At 41.4% G+C, this 16,620-nt stretch overlaps 1 protein-coding gene across 2 annotated transcripts in view; it reads left to right on the top strand.

Moving 5' to 3' along the window:
- The window catches only part of SYTL1 (synaptotagmin like 1), a 77,906-nt gene extending 61,595 nt beyond the window's left edge, over positions 1–16,311 (top strand). For both annotated transcript variants that reach the window (XM_063453610.1, XM_063453601.1), the window contains one exon: positions 15,761–16,311. In XM_063453610.1, the coding sequence (XP_063309680.1) occupies positions 15,761–15,897 (137 nt within the window). In that variant the 3' untranslated portion in view covers positions 15,898–16,311. The remainder of the gene's footprint in view (positions 1–15,760) is intronic.
- The last annotated feature ends 309 nt before the right edge of the window (positions 16,312–16,620 follow it).

Below are 16,620 nucleotides of genomic sequence, written 5' to 3'. Positions count from 1 at the left end.
TAAGGCCAAGCTACGATCCCTACCTATAACAGAAGAACCATTCTACACGGTGGCAGTAGACCTGATAGGGCCTCTCAGCAAACCCAGCTCCTCCGGTAAGCGCTACATCCTCACGGTGGTGGACTACGCCATCAGGTACCCTGAGGCTGTGGCGCTTTCCAACATTGAGGCGGAGACAGTAGCAGAGGCTCTAGTCAGGATCTTTTCCCGAGTAGGGTTTCCCCGGGAAATACTTTCAGACCAGGGAACCCAGTTTACGGCAACTGTAACTCAACAGTTGTGGCAGAGCTGCGGGGTCAAACCATTATTTAGCTCCCCCTACCCCTCCCAGACTAACGGTCTCTGTGAGCGGTTCAACGGCACGCTTAAGCAAATGCTCACAGCGTTCACAGAGTCCTACGGTCAATGGGAGAAATTTCTACCTCATCTCCTGTTTGCCTACCGGGAAGTGCCTTAGGCGTCCACTGGGTTCTCCCCCTTCGAACTCCTATATGGGAGAAAAGTCCGGGGACCCCTGGACCACATACGGGAGCACTGGAAGGGCAACACAGGAGAGGAAGGAATCCTAGTTCTGCCATACGTGCTGGAGTTCCGGGACCGCTTGCAGGCCCTAACCGAATCAGTTCGGGAGAACCTGCAGGCGGCCCAGAAACGTCAGAAACAATGGTATGACCGGGGAGCACGAGATAGGAACCTGGAAGTAGGGCAAAAGGTACTAGCCCTCAGACCTTCCAAAAAGGACAAGCTACAGGCAGCTTGGCAGGGGCTATTTAAAGTGGTGCAACGAATTAGCGACACCACCTATATTGTAGCCAAATGTTCAGATGAAAGGATCAGACGAGCTTTTCATGTGAACATGTTGAAACCATACTTCGAACGCTCTGAGGACGTGGCTGCTATATCTGAGGTAGTGACGATAGTGATGGGCTCCCCTTACCCGACCTGCTGGCAACTAATCAAGGTACCTTAGAACAGGTCGAGTTGGGGGAAAAACTAGACCCCACTCAGCAGGCAGACGCTAAACACCTGCTGCAGGAATACAGTGCTGTTCTCAGTTCTACCCGGGTACACCTCCGCCGCAGTGCACCAGGTGGAAACGCAGGGGGAGACCCCCCTGAGACAGCAGCCATACCGTATCCCTGCAGCAGTACCAACTAGCATGTGGAAGGAAATGCTAGAATTAGGGGTTATTGAGGCTTCCCAAAGTCCCTGGGCGTCTCCGGTGGTTTTAGTACCGAAGCGAGATGGTACGACTCGCTTCTGTATTGATTACCGGAAACTGAACGACCGGACTATCACGGATGCATACCCCATGCCACGGATCGATGAATTGCTCGATTGCATGGCCAGCGGGCACTTCCTAACTACCCTGGACCTGTGCAAAGGATATTGGCAAATTCCGCTAGACCCGGCCGCCATCCCTAAGTCGGCATTCGTCACCCCATTCGGGCTATACCAATTTCGGGTGAGGCTCCCTGTTCCTACCCCACGCCGCCCGTGAAGTGCAGAATGCGAGTGGGGCCGTGGGTGGGACAGGGAGACAGGTAGAGGATTCCCGCTCAGCGGACAAAGCCGGCGGACGGGAATCAACACGTGGGGCCGCCGGAGTCTTACTCCGCGGTCCCGACGGTCGGCACAGGAGGCGGTCGGGTGATCGCTTCTCGGCGACCGTACACCAAAACAACACGCAATATATATATAAAAAAAAACACAAAATACTCAAACTAAGCAGAAAATAATTGGATATGGAGAGTATTTAACCCAGAGGAAAGAGAATATACGCATATTTCAAAAGTACATTCTTCACTTTCCAGAATAGACCACGTGTTGGGGGAAGCAAATCTTGTAGACATAATAAAATATATATATACACTGTGTGCAGAATTATTAGGCAAATGAGTATTTTGACCACATCATCCTCTTTATGCATGTTGTCTTACTCCAAGCTGTATAGGCTCGAAAGCCTACTACCAATTAAGCATATTAGGTGATGTGCATCTCTGTAATGAGAAGGGGTGTGGTCTAATGACATCAACACCCTATATCAGGTGTGCATAATTATTAGGCAACTTCCTTTCCTTTGGCAAAATGGGTCAAAAGAAGGACTTGACAGGCTCAGAAAAGTCAAAAATAGTGAGATATCTTGCAGAGGGATGCAGCACTCTTAAAATTGCAAAGCTTCTAAAGCGTGATCATCGAACAATCAAGCGTTTCATTCAAAATAGTCAACAGGGTCGCAAGAAGCGTGTGGAAAAACCAAGGCGCAAAATAACTGCCCATGAACTGAGAAAAGTCAAGCGTGCAGCTGCCAAGATGCCACTTGCCACCAGTTTGGCCATATTTCAGAGCTGCAACATCACTGGAGTGCCCAAAAGCACAAGGTGTGCAATACTCAGAGACATGGCCAAGGTAAGAAAGGCTGAAAGACGACCACCACTGAACAAGACACACAAGCTGAAACGTCAAGACTGGGCCAAGAAATATCTCAAAACTGATTTTTCTAAGGTTTTATGGACTGATGAAATGAGAGTGAGTCTTGATGGGCCAGATGGATGGGCCCGTGGCTGGATTGGTAAAGGGCAGAGAGCTCCAGTCCGACTCAGACGCCAGCAAGGTGGAGGTGGAGTACTGGTTTGGGCTGGTGTCATCAAAGATGAGCTTGTGGGGCCTTTTCGGGTTGAGGATGGAGTCAAGCTCAACTCCCAGTCCTACTGCCAGTTTCTGGAAGACACCTTCTTCAAGCAGTGGTACAGGAAGAAGTCTGCATCCTTCAAGAAAAACATGATTTTCATGCAGGTCAATGCTCCATCACACGCGTCCAAGTACTCCACAGCGTGGCTGGCAAGAAAGGGTATAAAAGAAGAAAATCTAATGGCATGGCCTCCTTGTTCACCTGATCTGAACCCCATTGAGAACCTGTGGTCCATCATCAAATGTGAGATTTACAAGGAGGGAAAACAGTACACCTCTCTGAACAGTGTCTGGGAGGCTGTGGTTGCTTCTGCACGCAATGTTGATGGTGAACAGATCAAAACACTGACAGAATCCATGGATGGCAGGATTTTGAGTGTCCTTGCAAAGAAAGGTGGCTATATTGGTCACTGATTTGTTTTTGTTTTGTTTTTGAATGTCAGAAATGTATATTTGTGAATGTTGAGATGTTATATTGGTTTCACTGGTAAAAATAAATAATTGAAATGGGTATATATTTGTTTTTTGTTAAGTTGCCTAATAATTATGCACAGTAATAGTCACCTGCACACACAGATATCCCCCTAAAATAGCTAAAACTAAAAACAAACTAAAAACTACTTCCAAAAATATTCAGCTTTGATATTAATGAGTTTTTTGGGTTCATTGAGAACATGGTTGTTGTTCAATAATAAAATTAATCCTCAAAAATACAACTTGCCTAATAATTCTGCACTCCCTGTATAATCTGAGTGAACAACATGGCTTCTGGCATCCATGTTGCATTATAATTCTGAATATGAGTTAATGGTCCATAGTTCTCGTTTGATACTGTCAATATGCCCTAAATATGCCACAGTGAATAGGAATTTTGAGCCCTCTTTTATGCCATTGCAGATAACTGTGAGGGAGCATTATCAGAGACAGACTCTGCAAAGTTACCTTGCAACTATTTACATATTTTGACCCGCACTGCATCAGACAGAGCACAATGCCACCCCCACCACCTCTTGCTACTCCTTTGTAAGTGATTAGAAGTCCATTTTATTATACCAAATTTACAGATTTTTGGGGAAAGCTTTTCTTGTATCTTTAGTATACAATAAACTTTAACTCTATTCACACATTTTTGATTATTTATTAAAGTGTGACAAGCACAGAATACCAGTTAAATATGATTTATGGATACTGTTGTCACAATATATTTTATTTACCATCCATCCACCCATCTATATGGTATAATTTTAATATAGTTTTACAGTTCCTTCAAATATTTAGTTTTGAAATAAAGAAGCCTGCTTTGACCATTTTACGATTGAGCCTTTTTCCAGATGCCATCATTTCGTGATAAAAGCCTTTTTGGCATTTTTTCAATTCGTTTGTTCCACTGTAATCTGACACATTACCTTTAAGTGTACCCACACTTAATACTGGTATATACTATTTTTTTCTTATGATATGCTATATGTGTACTTCAGACATCCCAGCATGGAAAAATGCATTTCACACTGGCACAAACACACACTCAGATACACACACTGACATACAGATACACACTGTCACATACACACACTGGTACATACACCATAGGTGTGTGCAGCCTATTGTATTTAGTTAATATTTAGTTAATATTCCTCCTCCCTTCTTACCTTATGTAGGGAGGGGGGACCGTGCTGCTGCCATCTATGGTGGAGCTAGAGTTCACTCTCGTGAGATCTGAGCATTGCTGCGACAATGCTCCAACCTCGCGAGAGGAACCCGGCAGAGCTACTGGCAAGAGCTCCCCGGGTTCTCTCCTGCCTCCCTCACTTCCTGTGGGTCGCCCGTGCGCACGCCTATGACATACCCTCAGATACACACTGACACATACACACACTCTCAGATACACACTGACACTTATACTCAAATACTTACACTGACAGACAGATTCACACTGGCACATATACACACACACTGGCACATACACTCAGACATACAAATACACACATACAAATACACACTGGCACATACACACACACACACACATACTGACATACACACAGATACACACACATAATCTGACACACACACATATATGTCATACTTTATATGTTTGCAGCCATGCTCCTGTTAGCTTACCTCTGTGTCCATGATGGTAGCTTGCTTAGAGTTCTGGTCCTGGCTGAGGCTGATGGAAGTGCGCATGCAGCAGCAGCTCACTCCAGCCTCTCCTCTGCCTCCAAGTCTATGTGTGCTCTGGCTAGCCTATTCCTCCCTTCACTCCTCCTGCACGGCTGTCTGTGAAGATGGGAGGAAGTGACAGGCTGGGCTGATTTTACAGGGGCCCGATTGGCTCTTAAAGGGACGTGGCACTCGACTGGGCCCCTGTAAAGGAAGTATGGGGGGGGGAGGGGGGCAAATCATGTACATTATCCGTAAATACTAAGGGATCCCCTGCCACCCCCAGGAGAGTAACATAAACAATAATAATTGTATTTTTGCACAATAAGATAATAAGATAATAATTAAATAATTATAATGTTGCTATACAGTCTATAAATATATACATATATATAAAATACTTAGAAAATAATACATTGAAAGATAGTACAATGTCTCTTTAACTATAAGATTATAATACATTTGAAAAATGACGGTTAAGAAATTAGTGCTCTGACCTGACTTGTGATGGAGCAGCAAAGAAAAAGGAAATGATTGGTCATGCTTGGACTTATATATACCGTATATACTCGAGTATAAGCCGACCCGAATATAAGCCGAGGCCCCTAATTTTACCCCCAAAAATTGGTAAAAAGTATTGACTCGAGTATAAGACTAGGGTGGGAAATGAAGCAGCTACTGGTAAATTTCTAAATAAAATTAGATCCTAAAAAAATTATATTAACTGAATATTTATTTACAGCGTGTGTATATAATGAATGCAGTGTGTATATGAATGCAGTGTGTGTGTATGCAGTGTGTATGAGTGCAGTGTGTATATAATGAATGGAGTGCAGTGTGTGTATATGAGTGCAGTGTGTGTATAATGAATGCAGTGCAGTGTGTGTATGAGTGCAGTGTATGTATGAGTGCAGTGTGTATGTATGAGTGCAGTGTGTGTATATGAGTGCAGTGTGTGTATGAATGCAGTGTGTGTATGAATGCAGTGTGTATATAATGAATGCAGTGTGTATATAATGAATGCAGTGCAGTGTGTGTATGAGTGCAGTGTGTATGCAGTGTGTGTATGAGTGTAGTGTGTGTATATGAGTGCAGTGTGTATATGAGTGTGTATAATGAATGCAGTGCAGTGTGTGTATATGAGTGCAGTGTGTATATGAGTGCAGTGTGTATATAATGAATGATGAATGCAGTGTGTATGTGTGAGTGCAGTGTGTGTGTATGAGTGCAGTGTGTATGCAGTGTGTGTATAATGAATGCAGTGCAGTGTGTGTGTATGAGTGCAGTGTGTATGAATGCAGTGTGTATATAATGAATGCAGTGCAGTGTGTGTGTGTGTGTGTGCAGAGCATTGGTGGGGGTTGGGCATTTTATTAATTATTATTTAATTATTATTTTAATATTTTTTGTTTGTTATTTTTTTAGGTAATTATTTTTTTATTTTATTATAAATTGTATTATTTTTTTTGTTATTATTATTTTAATATTTTTTTTCTTATTATTTGTTTTATTAATATTTTTATTTTTTCGTCCCCCCTCCCTGCCTGTTAGCTGGCCAGGGAGGGGGGCTCTCACTCCCTGGTGGTCCAGTGGATGGGCTGTAGGAGGGGGGCTGGCAGGAAGCTGTAACTTACCTTCACAGCAGCTCCTGTCAGCTCCCTTCTCTCTCCTCCGTCCGTGCAGCTCCCAGGTCAGCTTCCTCTGCAACTCTCGCGGCCGCGCGGAGCGTTGCCACGGTAACCCGTGGCAACCCTCTGACCCCGCGGCTCTCGCGAGAGTTACAGAGGAAGCCGACCTGGGAGCTGCACGGACGGAGGAGAGAGAAGGGAGCTGACAGGAGCTGCTGTGAAGGTAAGTTACAGCTCTGCCAGCCCCCCTCTCCCCCCAGTCTGTATTATGGCAATGAAAATTGCCATAATACAGACACTCACTCGAGTATAAGACGAGTGGGAGTTTTTCAGCACAAAAAATGTGCTGAAAAACTCGTCTTATACTCGAGTATATACGGTACTCTGACTCGTTCTGATTGGTTCTTTATTTCAACTGTTTTGTTTTTTTTGGTTTGTTTTCTTTGCTGCTATGGAGTTAGTAAAGAAAGTTAATGCAAAATATGAAGCCTCCTGTCATGTTGTAAAATTCAGAACAGAGATGCTGGGGTCTATAGAGAGGAGCTGGAGAGAGATGCTGGGGGTCGGAAGGAGCACTTTCCCAACAGCTTCCTCGACAAACAGGCTCCTGCTCTGCCTTGCGGATACAGGCTCAGCTCCCACGTCGTAAGCTCCACCCATGCATGCAATCTCCACCTCCCATCATCAAGCTCCGCCCCCACGTTAAGCAGGAAACCTTGCTGCAGAATATGGCTACCTTGCCTCCCAGCAATAGCCTCCAGTGCCAGGTAGGCTTGATATACTCAGCTGTGTGTGTGTGTATGTGCCTGCTAGTGAGAAAATGTGTGTGTGTGTGTGTGTGTCTGTAGTGAGCTTGTGACAACTCACCACCACCAGACCACCAGGGAACAGCACCCCTGACACAAAGCACCCCAGAACACACACATCACCTTCACATACACACACACACAGCACCCCTCACACACACACAGTACCCATCACACACACTGCACCCATCATATGCACACACTGCACCCCTCACGCACACGCAGCACACTTCATGCATGCTTGTGTGTGTGTATGCAGCAGTGTGTGTGTATAAAGTAGCCTGTGTGTATTAAGCCGTCTCTGTGTGTGTATTCAGCAGTCTCTATGTATTCAGCATTCTGTGTGTATTCAGCAGTCTGTGTGTGTGTACTCAGCAGTCGGTGTGTGCGTGTATTTAGCAGTCGGTGTGTACATGTATGTAGCAGTCGGTGTGTGCGTGTATGTAGCAGTCGTGTGTGCGTGTATTCAGCAGTCATGTTGAATTGGTGGCATGAAAAGGGACTAATGGAATATGTGCATATGCCTTCCTTTTGCTCCCATGTCTCTCTATAATTCCATTCTGTAAATTCTCCTTCTATATCTTTCATTTCCTATTGTCAGCTTTTTTTTAAACTCTATTCACTCCCCAATATAATTATTTCTGAGAACTAATGAATGTTTTATGGTGTAGACACAACTTTATGACTGAAGCACATCTGCACAAGGTCTATCTGTATTTGTACTGACAGTGTCACCACTAATACCCAAATCACATTAAAGTGATAACATGTACCTGCCTGATATAGATGCTGTGCTGCGAATGTATCTATTGCACACCAAGGATGCAAGTTGGTGGGAACTTGGTGTTATAAAGGTCTACTCAATAAAGAGAGAATTGCAGGGAATTGTGATGGGAATTTCAAACTTTAGGTCGAAATAGTGCAGCTGAATGGGAGAAATGTTCAACTCTGCTACTTTGGCCTTAAAGGGACACTCCAGTGCCAGGAAAAGAATCCATTTTCCTGGCACTGCAGGTTCCCTCTCCTTCCCACCCCCCATCCCAGGTTGCTGAAGCGGTTAAAACCCCTTCAGTGACTTACCTTTATCCAGCGCCGATGTCCCTTGGCGCTGGTTCAGGGTCCGCCCACGTTCCTCCCCGCCGATGTCATCCGGCGGGGGAGACCTATTGCGCATGCGCGGCCGGCGCCGGGGGAGACCTAATGCGCGTATGCGGCATTCCGCATTAGACCTCCCCATAGGAAAGCATTGAAAGATGCTTTCAGTGCTTTCCTATGGAGATTTCAGCGAAGCTGGAGGACCTCATATAGCGTGAAGACGTCCAGCGATGCTACAGCACAGAAAATCTGTGCTATAAACCAGGAAGTACCCTCTAATGGCTGTCTAGTAGACAGCCACTAGAGGAGGAGATAACCCTGCAATGTAAATATTGCAGTTTATGAAAACTGCAATATTTACATTGCAGGGTTATGGGTAGTGGGAGTTGGCACCCAGACCACTCCAATGGGCAGAAGCAAGAGAATTAAAGCTGCTTGACCATAGACGTAGCAGCACTTTATACTAACATTGACCATGCACTAGGCTTACGAGCCTTAGAATATTTTCTGCTATCTGATCCTCTCCTCCCACCATCAGGCAGAAGCAATCATTGAAGGAGCTCATTTTATTCTAAAAACACAATTATTTTAACTTTGACAATGTATTTTATCTACAGACGAAGGGGGCTGCTATGGGGGCAAGTTTCTATTTTTATTTTTTTATTTTTTGACAATTTTTATTGTGTCATTTCAATTACAAGAATTACATTGTAAAATGGCACATACAGAGCAGACAACATTTCTCGACAAATATTGCAAATGCAATATTGCCGACAGCACCCCTCCCCTCTCCATTGCAGGCACCGTCAGCTGGTACCCTCATGTACACTTTATGCCGGTGTTTTTGTTAGGGCTGTGTTCGTGGCCTCATTGCTAAACCTGTCTGGAATAATAACACGTTTCTAGTGAGCATTGGAAGGAAAGATATAAGCCTATATACATAGAAACATATTTACAAATAGGAGATGGGTGAGGTGTCACCATGTGTTGTGCTGTTAAGTCTGTCCACTGTTTCCAACCTGAAAACAAAAGTACCTACATTTCTAATGTCGGCAGCCAAGGTGGCATGGAAAGGCTTCACCTTCGCTACTAAACACCACTTGGGCCTGTTCCAATATCCCCACTCTGTTGACTTCTAACCCCCCATCCCAGGTGGTTCTCTTTAGGGTAGGTCCAGTACCGTCTGGTGGCCTCGAGATTGTAGATACATATCCCATTGTTTCCGTACCACCTGAAACCTATTACCTGTGTGTAAGTGGCGTCGTGCCATGCATTCGTAATCTAAGTTGGTGGAGATTTGAGTCCTCAGTGCCTGCTCCGAAGGCGGATCCGTGGCCTTCCATGCCCTTGCTATTAGTATATCTGCTGCTATTAGGCAGTGGAATATTAAAATCGAGTCAGGGTAGCTAAAGAATTCCAGGGACATTTTATTTATTTTTTTCCCCATTATTTGTATTTCCCTCTCCTCACCCCTCCGCCCCCCTCATTAGTAGCGTATCTAGCAGTGCTCGTCATAGGTAGATTACCCTCAGTACGCATTCCCAACATTGTATGTGGGACCTACAGTTGCAAGAAAAAGTATGTGAACCCTTTGGAATGATATGGATTTCTGCACAAATTGGTCATAAAATGTGATCTGATCATCATCTAAGTCACAACAATAGACAATCACAGTCTGCTTAAACTAATAACACACAAAAAATGAAATGTTGCCATGTTTTTATTGAACACACCATGTAAACATTCACAGTGCAGGGGTAAAAAGTATGTGAGCCCTTGGATTTAATAACTGGTTGAACTTCCTTTGGCAGCAATAACTTCAACCAAACGTTTCTTGTAGTTGCAGATCAGACGTGCACAACGGTCAGGAATTCTTGAACATTCCTCTTTACAGAACTGTTTCAGTTCAGCAATATTCTTGGGATGTCTGGTGTGAATCGCTTTTTTGAGGTCATGCCACAGCATCTCAATCGGGTTGAGGTCAGGACTCTGACTGGGCCACTTCAGAAGACGTATTTTCTTCTGTTTAAGTCATTCTGTTGTTGATTTACTTCTATGCTTTGGGTCATTGTCCTGTTGCAACACCCATGTTCTGTTGAGCTTCAGATGGCCTTAAGTTCTCCTGCAAAATGTCTTGATAAACTTGGGAAATCATTTTTCCTTCGATGATAGCAATCCATCCAGGCCCTGACGCAGCAAAGCAGCCCCAAACCATGATGCCCCCACCACCATACTTCACAGTTGGGATGAGGTTTTGATGTTGGTGTGCTGTGCCTCTTTTTCGCCACACATAGTGTTGTGTGTTTCTTCCAAACAACTCAACTTTGGTTTCATCTGTCCACAGAATATTTTGCTAGTACTGCTGTGGAACATTCAGGTGCTCTTGTGCAAACTGTAAACGTGCAGCAATGTTTTGTTTGGACAGCAGTGGCTTCCACTGTGGTATCCTCCCATGAAATCCATTCTTGTTTAGTGTTTTACATATTGTAGATTCGCTAACAGGGATGTTAGCATTTGCCAGTGACTTTTGTAAGTCTTTAGCTGACACTCTAGGATTCTTCTTCACCTCATTGAGCAGTCTGCGCTGTGCTCTTGCAGTCATCTTTACAGGACGGCCACTCCTAGGGAGAGTAGCAGCAGTGCTGAACTTTCTCCATTTATAGACAATTTGTCTTACCGTGGACTGATGAACAGCAAGGCTTTTGGAGATACTTTTATAACCCTTACCAGCTTTATGTAAGTCAACAATTCTTAATCGTAGGTCTTCTGAGAGCTCTTTTGTGCGAGGCATCATTCACATCAGGCCATGCTTCTTGTGAAAAGCAAACCCAGAACGGGTGTGTGTTTTTTATAGGGCAGGGCAGCTGTAATCAACACCTCCAATCTCATCTCATTGATTGGACTCCAGTTGGCTGACATCTCACTTCAATTGGCTCTTGGAGATTTCATTAGCCTAGGAGTTCACATACTTTTTCCACCTACACTGTGAATGTTTACATGGTGTGTTCAATAAAAACATGGCAACATATCATTCTTTGTGTGTTATTAGTTTAAGCAGGCTGTGATTGTCTATTGTTGTGACTTAGATGATGATCAGATCACATTTTATGACCAATTTGTGCAGAAATCCATATCATTCCAAAGGGTTCACATACTTTTTCTTGCAACTGTATATCTGAGTAATGGGATCCATTACTCGAGATACGGTATGGCGGGGGCCAGCCTCCATACACAATACTTGTTTTAGGTTGATGCCATTGTTTTGGATCAACCTGTATTATTCTTATGTAAATACTAATAAAGAACGTTTTGTTTTATTTCCTTATATGTATGTCAACATTTGGAGAGAGAGAGACGCAAAAAATAAGAAATTATCATAAATTAAGTTGATTTCTAAAAATAAACGCATCAAGATACCTTATTATTATAAGTGCAGCCTTAGAAGAAAAAAAAAGGCGGTGTTTTTGCAAAACATTTTCCCCTAGCCATTGAATATCAAGAATTAGACCCAGAAGGGCAATATTTTATCTTAATATGTGAAATTAATAATACATTATTTACACTAGTCAATATTTATGCAGCAAATAAAGCAGCAATAAAATTTATATCAAAAGTGCTTAAAACGATAGAGCAGATAAGACAAGGTCTGGTACTAATCATGGGGGATTTTAATTGTGTAGTCAACCCGATAAGAGATAGAAAAAGCCAGAATGAAAATAAAAAAGATGAGAACAAACTGCAAAACTTACTTAACAATCACAATTTGAGAGATATATGGAGAACATTTCATCCCACAGATTTAGATTACACATGCTATTCTAGAACATTCAACTCTTACTCCAGAATAGATTATATCTTGGGAGATGTGATCATGCTGTATCTTGTCAAAAAAAAATAGAGATACAGGATATAGCATGGTCAGATCAAAGCCCTATTATGCTGGAATATAAAGATAAATTTGATAATTTTTGCAAAGAGTGGCGTATAAAAGACCTTATACTACACAAAAAAGTAGTGTGGAAGAAATTGAAAAGATAACAAATCTATTCTTTAGTGCAGGGGTCCTCAAACTCCGGCCCGGCAGATGTTGCTGAACTACAACTCCCATGATTCTTTGAATGACATAGATAGATAGCCAGAGAATCGTGGGAGTTGTAGTTCAGCAACATCTGGGGGGCCGGAGTTTGAGGACCTCTGCTTTAGTGAAAATAAAGACAAGGGCACACCGATCTGGTATGCATACAAAAGTGTAGTCTAGAGGTCACCAGATAAAAATGGTATTGGCAAAATAAATTAGTACCTTCTACACAAACAGCATGTAAGATTGCAGAAATAGAAAAACAGATTAACAATCAACTAATAAATAAAGCATCTAAACAACTAGAATCACTGCAGGCTAAATGGTATTTAAAAGGCAAGAAACCAGAAACAATGATGACCAATAAATTAAAAAAAGATAAACATAAAAGAGTAATTTACTAAATAAAAGAGAACGATACCTTTGTAATGGCTCCGGAAAAAATTGGAGGTGCATTTGAAAGATTCGGAATTTATACAGCCTACCAGAAGAAACATTTGGTAAGGCAAAAGAGATTTAGAAGTTCTTTGAAAACTTGCCCATGCCAAAAATCCAACCCTATCAATTAAGGCAAACAAATCAGCCCAAGCAGAAGAAGTAAATCAATAGACAAACTTAAAATAAAGACCGCTCCAGGCCCAGATGCCTTTACAAATACATTTTACAAATTAATGAAAGGTCAACTAAAACTGAAAAGAACTCACCAATATTTTTTATCATATAATGGAAACAGGAGACTGTCCTGGAGAGCTGTTGAGGGCAAACATTGTGCCCATCCCAAAAGCAGACAAAGGCCTAGAAAAAATAGGCGATTATAGACCCATATCATTAATTAATATAGATATTAAAATACTATCTTCCATTATAGCTGATAGATTAAAAACAGTAATACCACAACTTATTAATAATGATCAAGTCGGATTTATACCAGGGAGGTCCTCAGTTAACAACCTTAGAAAAATAATAAACATAATGGAGGAAGCGGAGAGCAGTGGAACCCCTTTAATACTTCGTCAATAGACGCAGAGAAAGCGTTTGACAGGGTTGGATGGGGTTTCATGTTCGCCGCTTTAAACCACTTTGAAATTACTGGACCAATCCTACAAGCCGTGTCTGCTCTCTGCAGCTCTCCATCAGCCAAGATAACAGGGTAAGGTTTTATATCACAAATTTTTAAAAGAAAAAATGGGACCAGACAAGGGTGCCTTCTCTCCCCCCCTTCTGTATATAATGGTGCTAGATCACTTAGCTATTTTAATAAGACAGAATAATAAAAGTAAGGGATTCACAAATTCACTAGGACAAACCAAACTAAACAACTATGCAGATGACATCCTATTAACATTAAAAGAGCCAATCATGTCGGTCCCAGAACTATGGATGGACATAAACAACTACTCCAAAGTCTCAGAATATAAAATAAATCTAGAAAACAAAAGGCATTTATAGCTAAAAATATGAATAAAAGGACAATTAAAATACTTGTGCAGAACACTGGGCTACCCAAAAATAGTGACAGACTTAAATATCTGGGTATCAACATAACTTCAGAATTCAGAAAAGATTTAATAGAAGCTAACTTTCTACCCCTACTAAAGCAAACTAACAAAAACCTAAGGGATTGGAAAGGCATGGGTTTCTCATGGTCGGGTAGGATTACCATCTTAAAAGCATATATATTGTACCTTTGGAGAATGATTCCAATTCATTTCCCAGAAAACTGACTGTCTCTATTACACTCTTCGTTTGTTAAATTTATTTGGGGGGGGGGGGGGGGGGGGGGGGGGGGGCAGGAAGCCAAGAGTCAAAATAAAAGTATTGGCCAGACCAAGACAGGACGGAGGCTTGAGGTACCCAGAAGTTTTACAATGTTATCAGGCCAGCAGACTATTTCATATAATGCTCACACAAGGCACTGCGGCTACTCAAGAAATATGGTATAAAATGGAAAAAGCTAAAACTGGGGTTGGAAACTTATCCTCATTATTTTGGATTGTTGAGGCAAATAAAAAATTTATTAGAGAGGCACAAAGCAAATCTTAGATACTTAAAGAGCTAACTAGATGGTGGGATAAACTTACAAACAAGAAAGGCCTTAGAAACAAAATAATTGATACGCTCCCTTTCGCAAGTATTTCAGATATGTTAGAAAATATAAAAACAGACTTATGGATGTTAAAAGGGGTAAAGGAATTTAAAGACATAGTGGAGGAATACAACCTTAAATCTTTCAACCAAATTATGAAGGAATTTAACATTCCCCCCAGTGAAACGTTCAACTATATGCAAATATTGAGATTAGTTATTACGTTTTATTTTTCTCACCTGCAGGTTTATTTTTTGTTTTACATATTATGATGTTTTGATCTTAGTAATGAATTATATATTATACATAATCCACTGTTTGGGTGTGATTCCCCCATTTACAGTGTGATTTCCTATGTTTTATGCAGTAGCAGATACATTGATTTGATACATTGTTTTTAGTGTGTCCAATTTGTTGTATACAGATAATGATATATTACATTGATACTGTTCAGTTTTTATTCTGGAGTTTTTCAGATCAGTTGTTTACTTACGGCATTGTGACCAAGAAGACCTCGATAATAATTACTACCTCCTTTCTCTGTAACTTTATTATTCTTCAGTGTGTTAAATAGATATTTATTTGGTATATCTGATCAGTTGGCCTTTGTGAATTTTCTCAGGTCACGGTTGTTTTTTTCCCTACGGCATTGTGACCTGATTGATTATCATATATTAGATATCCTTGAATGTTTGCCTTATGTTTTCATAGTGTTCTTGATTGTAATTACATGCTTGGATTATACTTATATTAAATATTGATACTTTTGATTTAGATTCTACTTTGATTTCAGGAGCGCTCACACATTCTGAATATTGAGATTTCTACTGTACTTAAGTCGCTCACCTTGTGAAGCAGCCCACATTTATTTTTTACTATTTTCTCAATGAATGTGTCCTAACCCATAGTTCCATTATCTTTGCAGTAATTGATAACTGTGCTGCAAAGTGTCCCTGGAATTTTTTTGTGAACTTTGAAGATGGCTAGACCTTTATAATGTTTGCAAGTTTAGGTTAGTGCAGCCTTTCTGGTTTCATATCAATGGATAGATGGATGGAGATAGATAGATAGATAGATAGATAGATACTATTTCTATTATAGGTTTGATTTAGGTACAAAAAACAATGTTTCCATTTATTTTTAGGTTTTAGAAAATGTTGTAGTCACCCAGAGCTTGAAGAGCACATTTGAAAAATGTATTTTTGTATTTACCCAGGAAGCAGCTATACACTACCTGTCAGCTGGATGGATTCTACAGAGCAAGAGAAGAATTACTGGGAATCAGTTATAAACAGGCCTGGAGAATGGGTTGAGGTCACTCTGCAATTACGACAGAATCTGACACCACGCTGACCTTCAAGCAAGAATGTGATCCATAAAGAAAATAGTCACAGGGTCTAAACCCTGCTGAGTTCTAGCAGATACACTGAGAATAATACTTGACCTTCCATGGACTCCTAATTCCACTAATTTTAATACCACAACAGATTGAACCACCCAGTTTTACCCTTGGGACTAAATATGACCCCCATAAAGACTCTGTCCCTTTTATGTTCTCATAAGCAAAATCTAATTCTGAATGATCTTGTAAGAGACTCTCATAGTGATAATAGGACCTGGCCCCATATGATGTTCAGTCTCCTCAAGAGACCAAATCTGAGCTGATGCTCACCTCCAATACACGTTAACTTATGATTTAAAATTTTCACACTACAAACTGTGGGAGTTACAGTGTCACACCTACAATAAAGACTGTCATTCAGTGCACTTGAGTGTTTGAGTATAATGACTTTTCATGACAAAGTAATACATGTAATTCACAAGACCTTGATATGTAAAAGGATAAGATACATGGCAATCCATTGTTTTTGAAGTATAGAATTGCATTTTTTGTATAGAGATAACTGGAAATATTTATAATAATGGAATATGGAGTTAGATGCTAAAAGGTTTTTGTTTTTTTACTAACGTGAGAATTGTCATGAATTCAAAGTGATTTCCAAATTTGAGATTAAAGTAGCCATACTGGAAGCACAGCTGACTGGGAGAATTTTTCAGTTTGTCTTCTTTGGAGTT

The sequence above is a fragment of the Pelobates fuscus genome, chromosome 1 (genome assembly GCF_036172605.1).
Source record: "Pelobates fuscus isolate aPelFus1 chromosome 1, aPelFus1.pri, whole genome shotgun sequence".
NCBI classification, from domain to species: Eukaryota; Metazoa; Chordata; class Amphibia; order Anura; family Pelobatidae; genus Pelobates; species Pelobates fuscus.
This window is presented reverse-complemented; position numbering and strand designations above follow the sequence as displayed.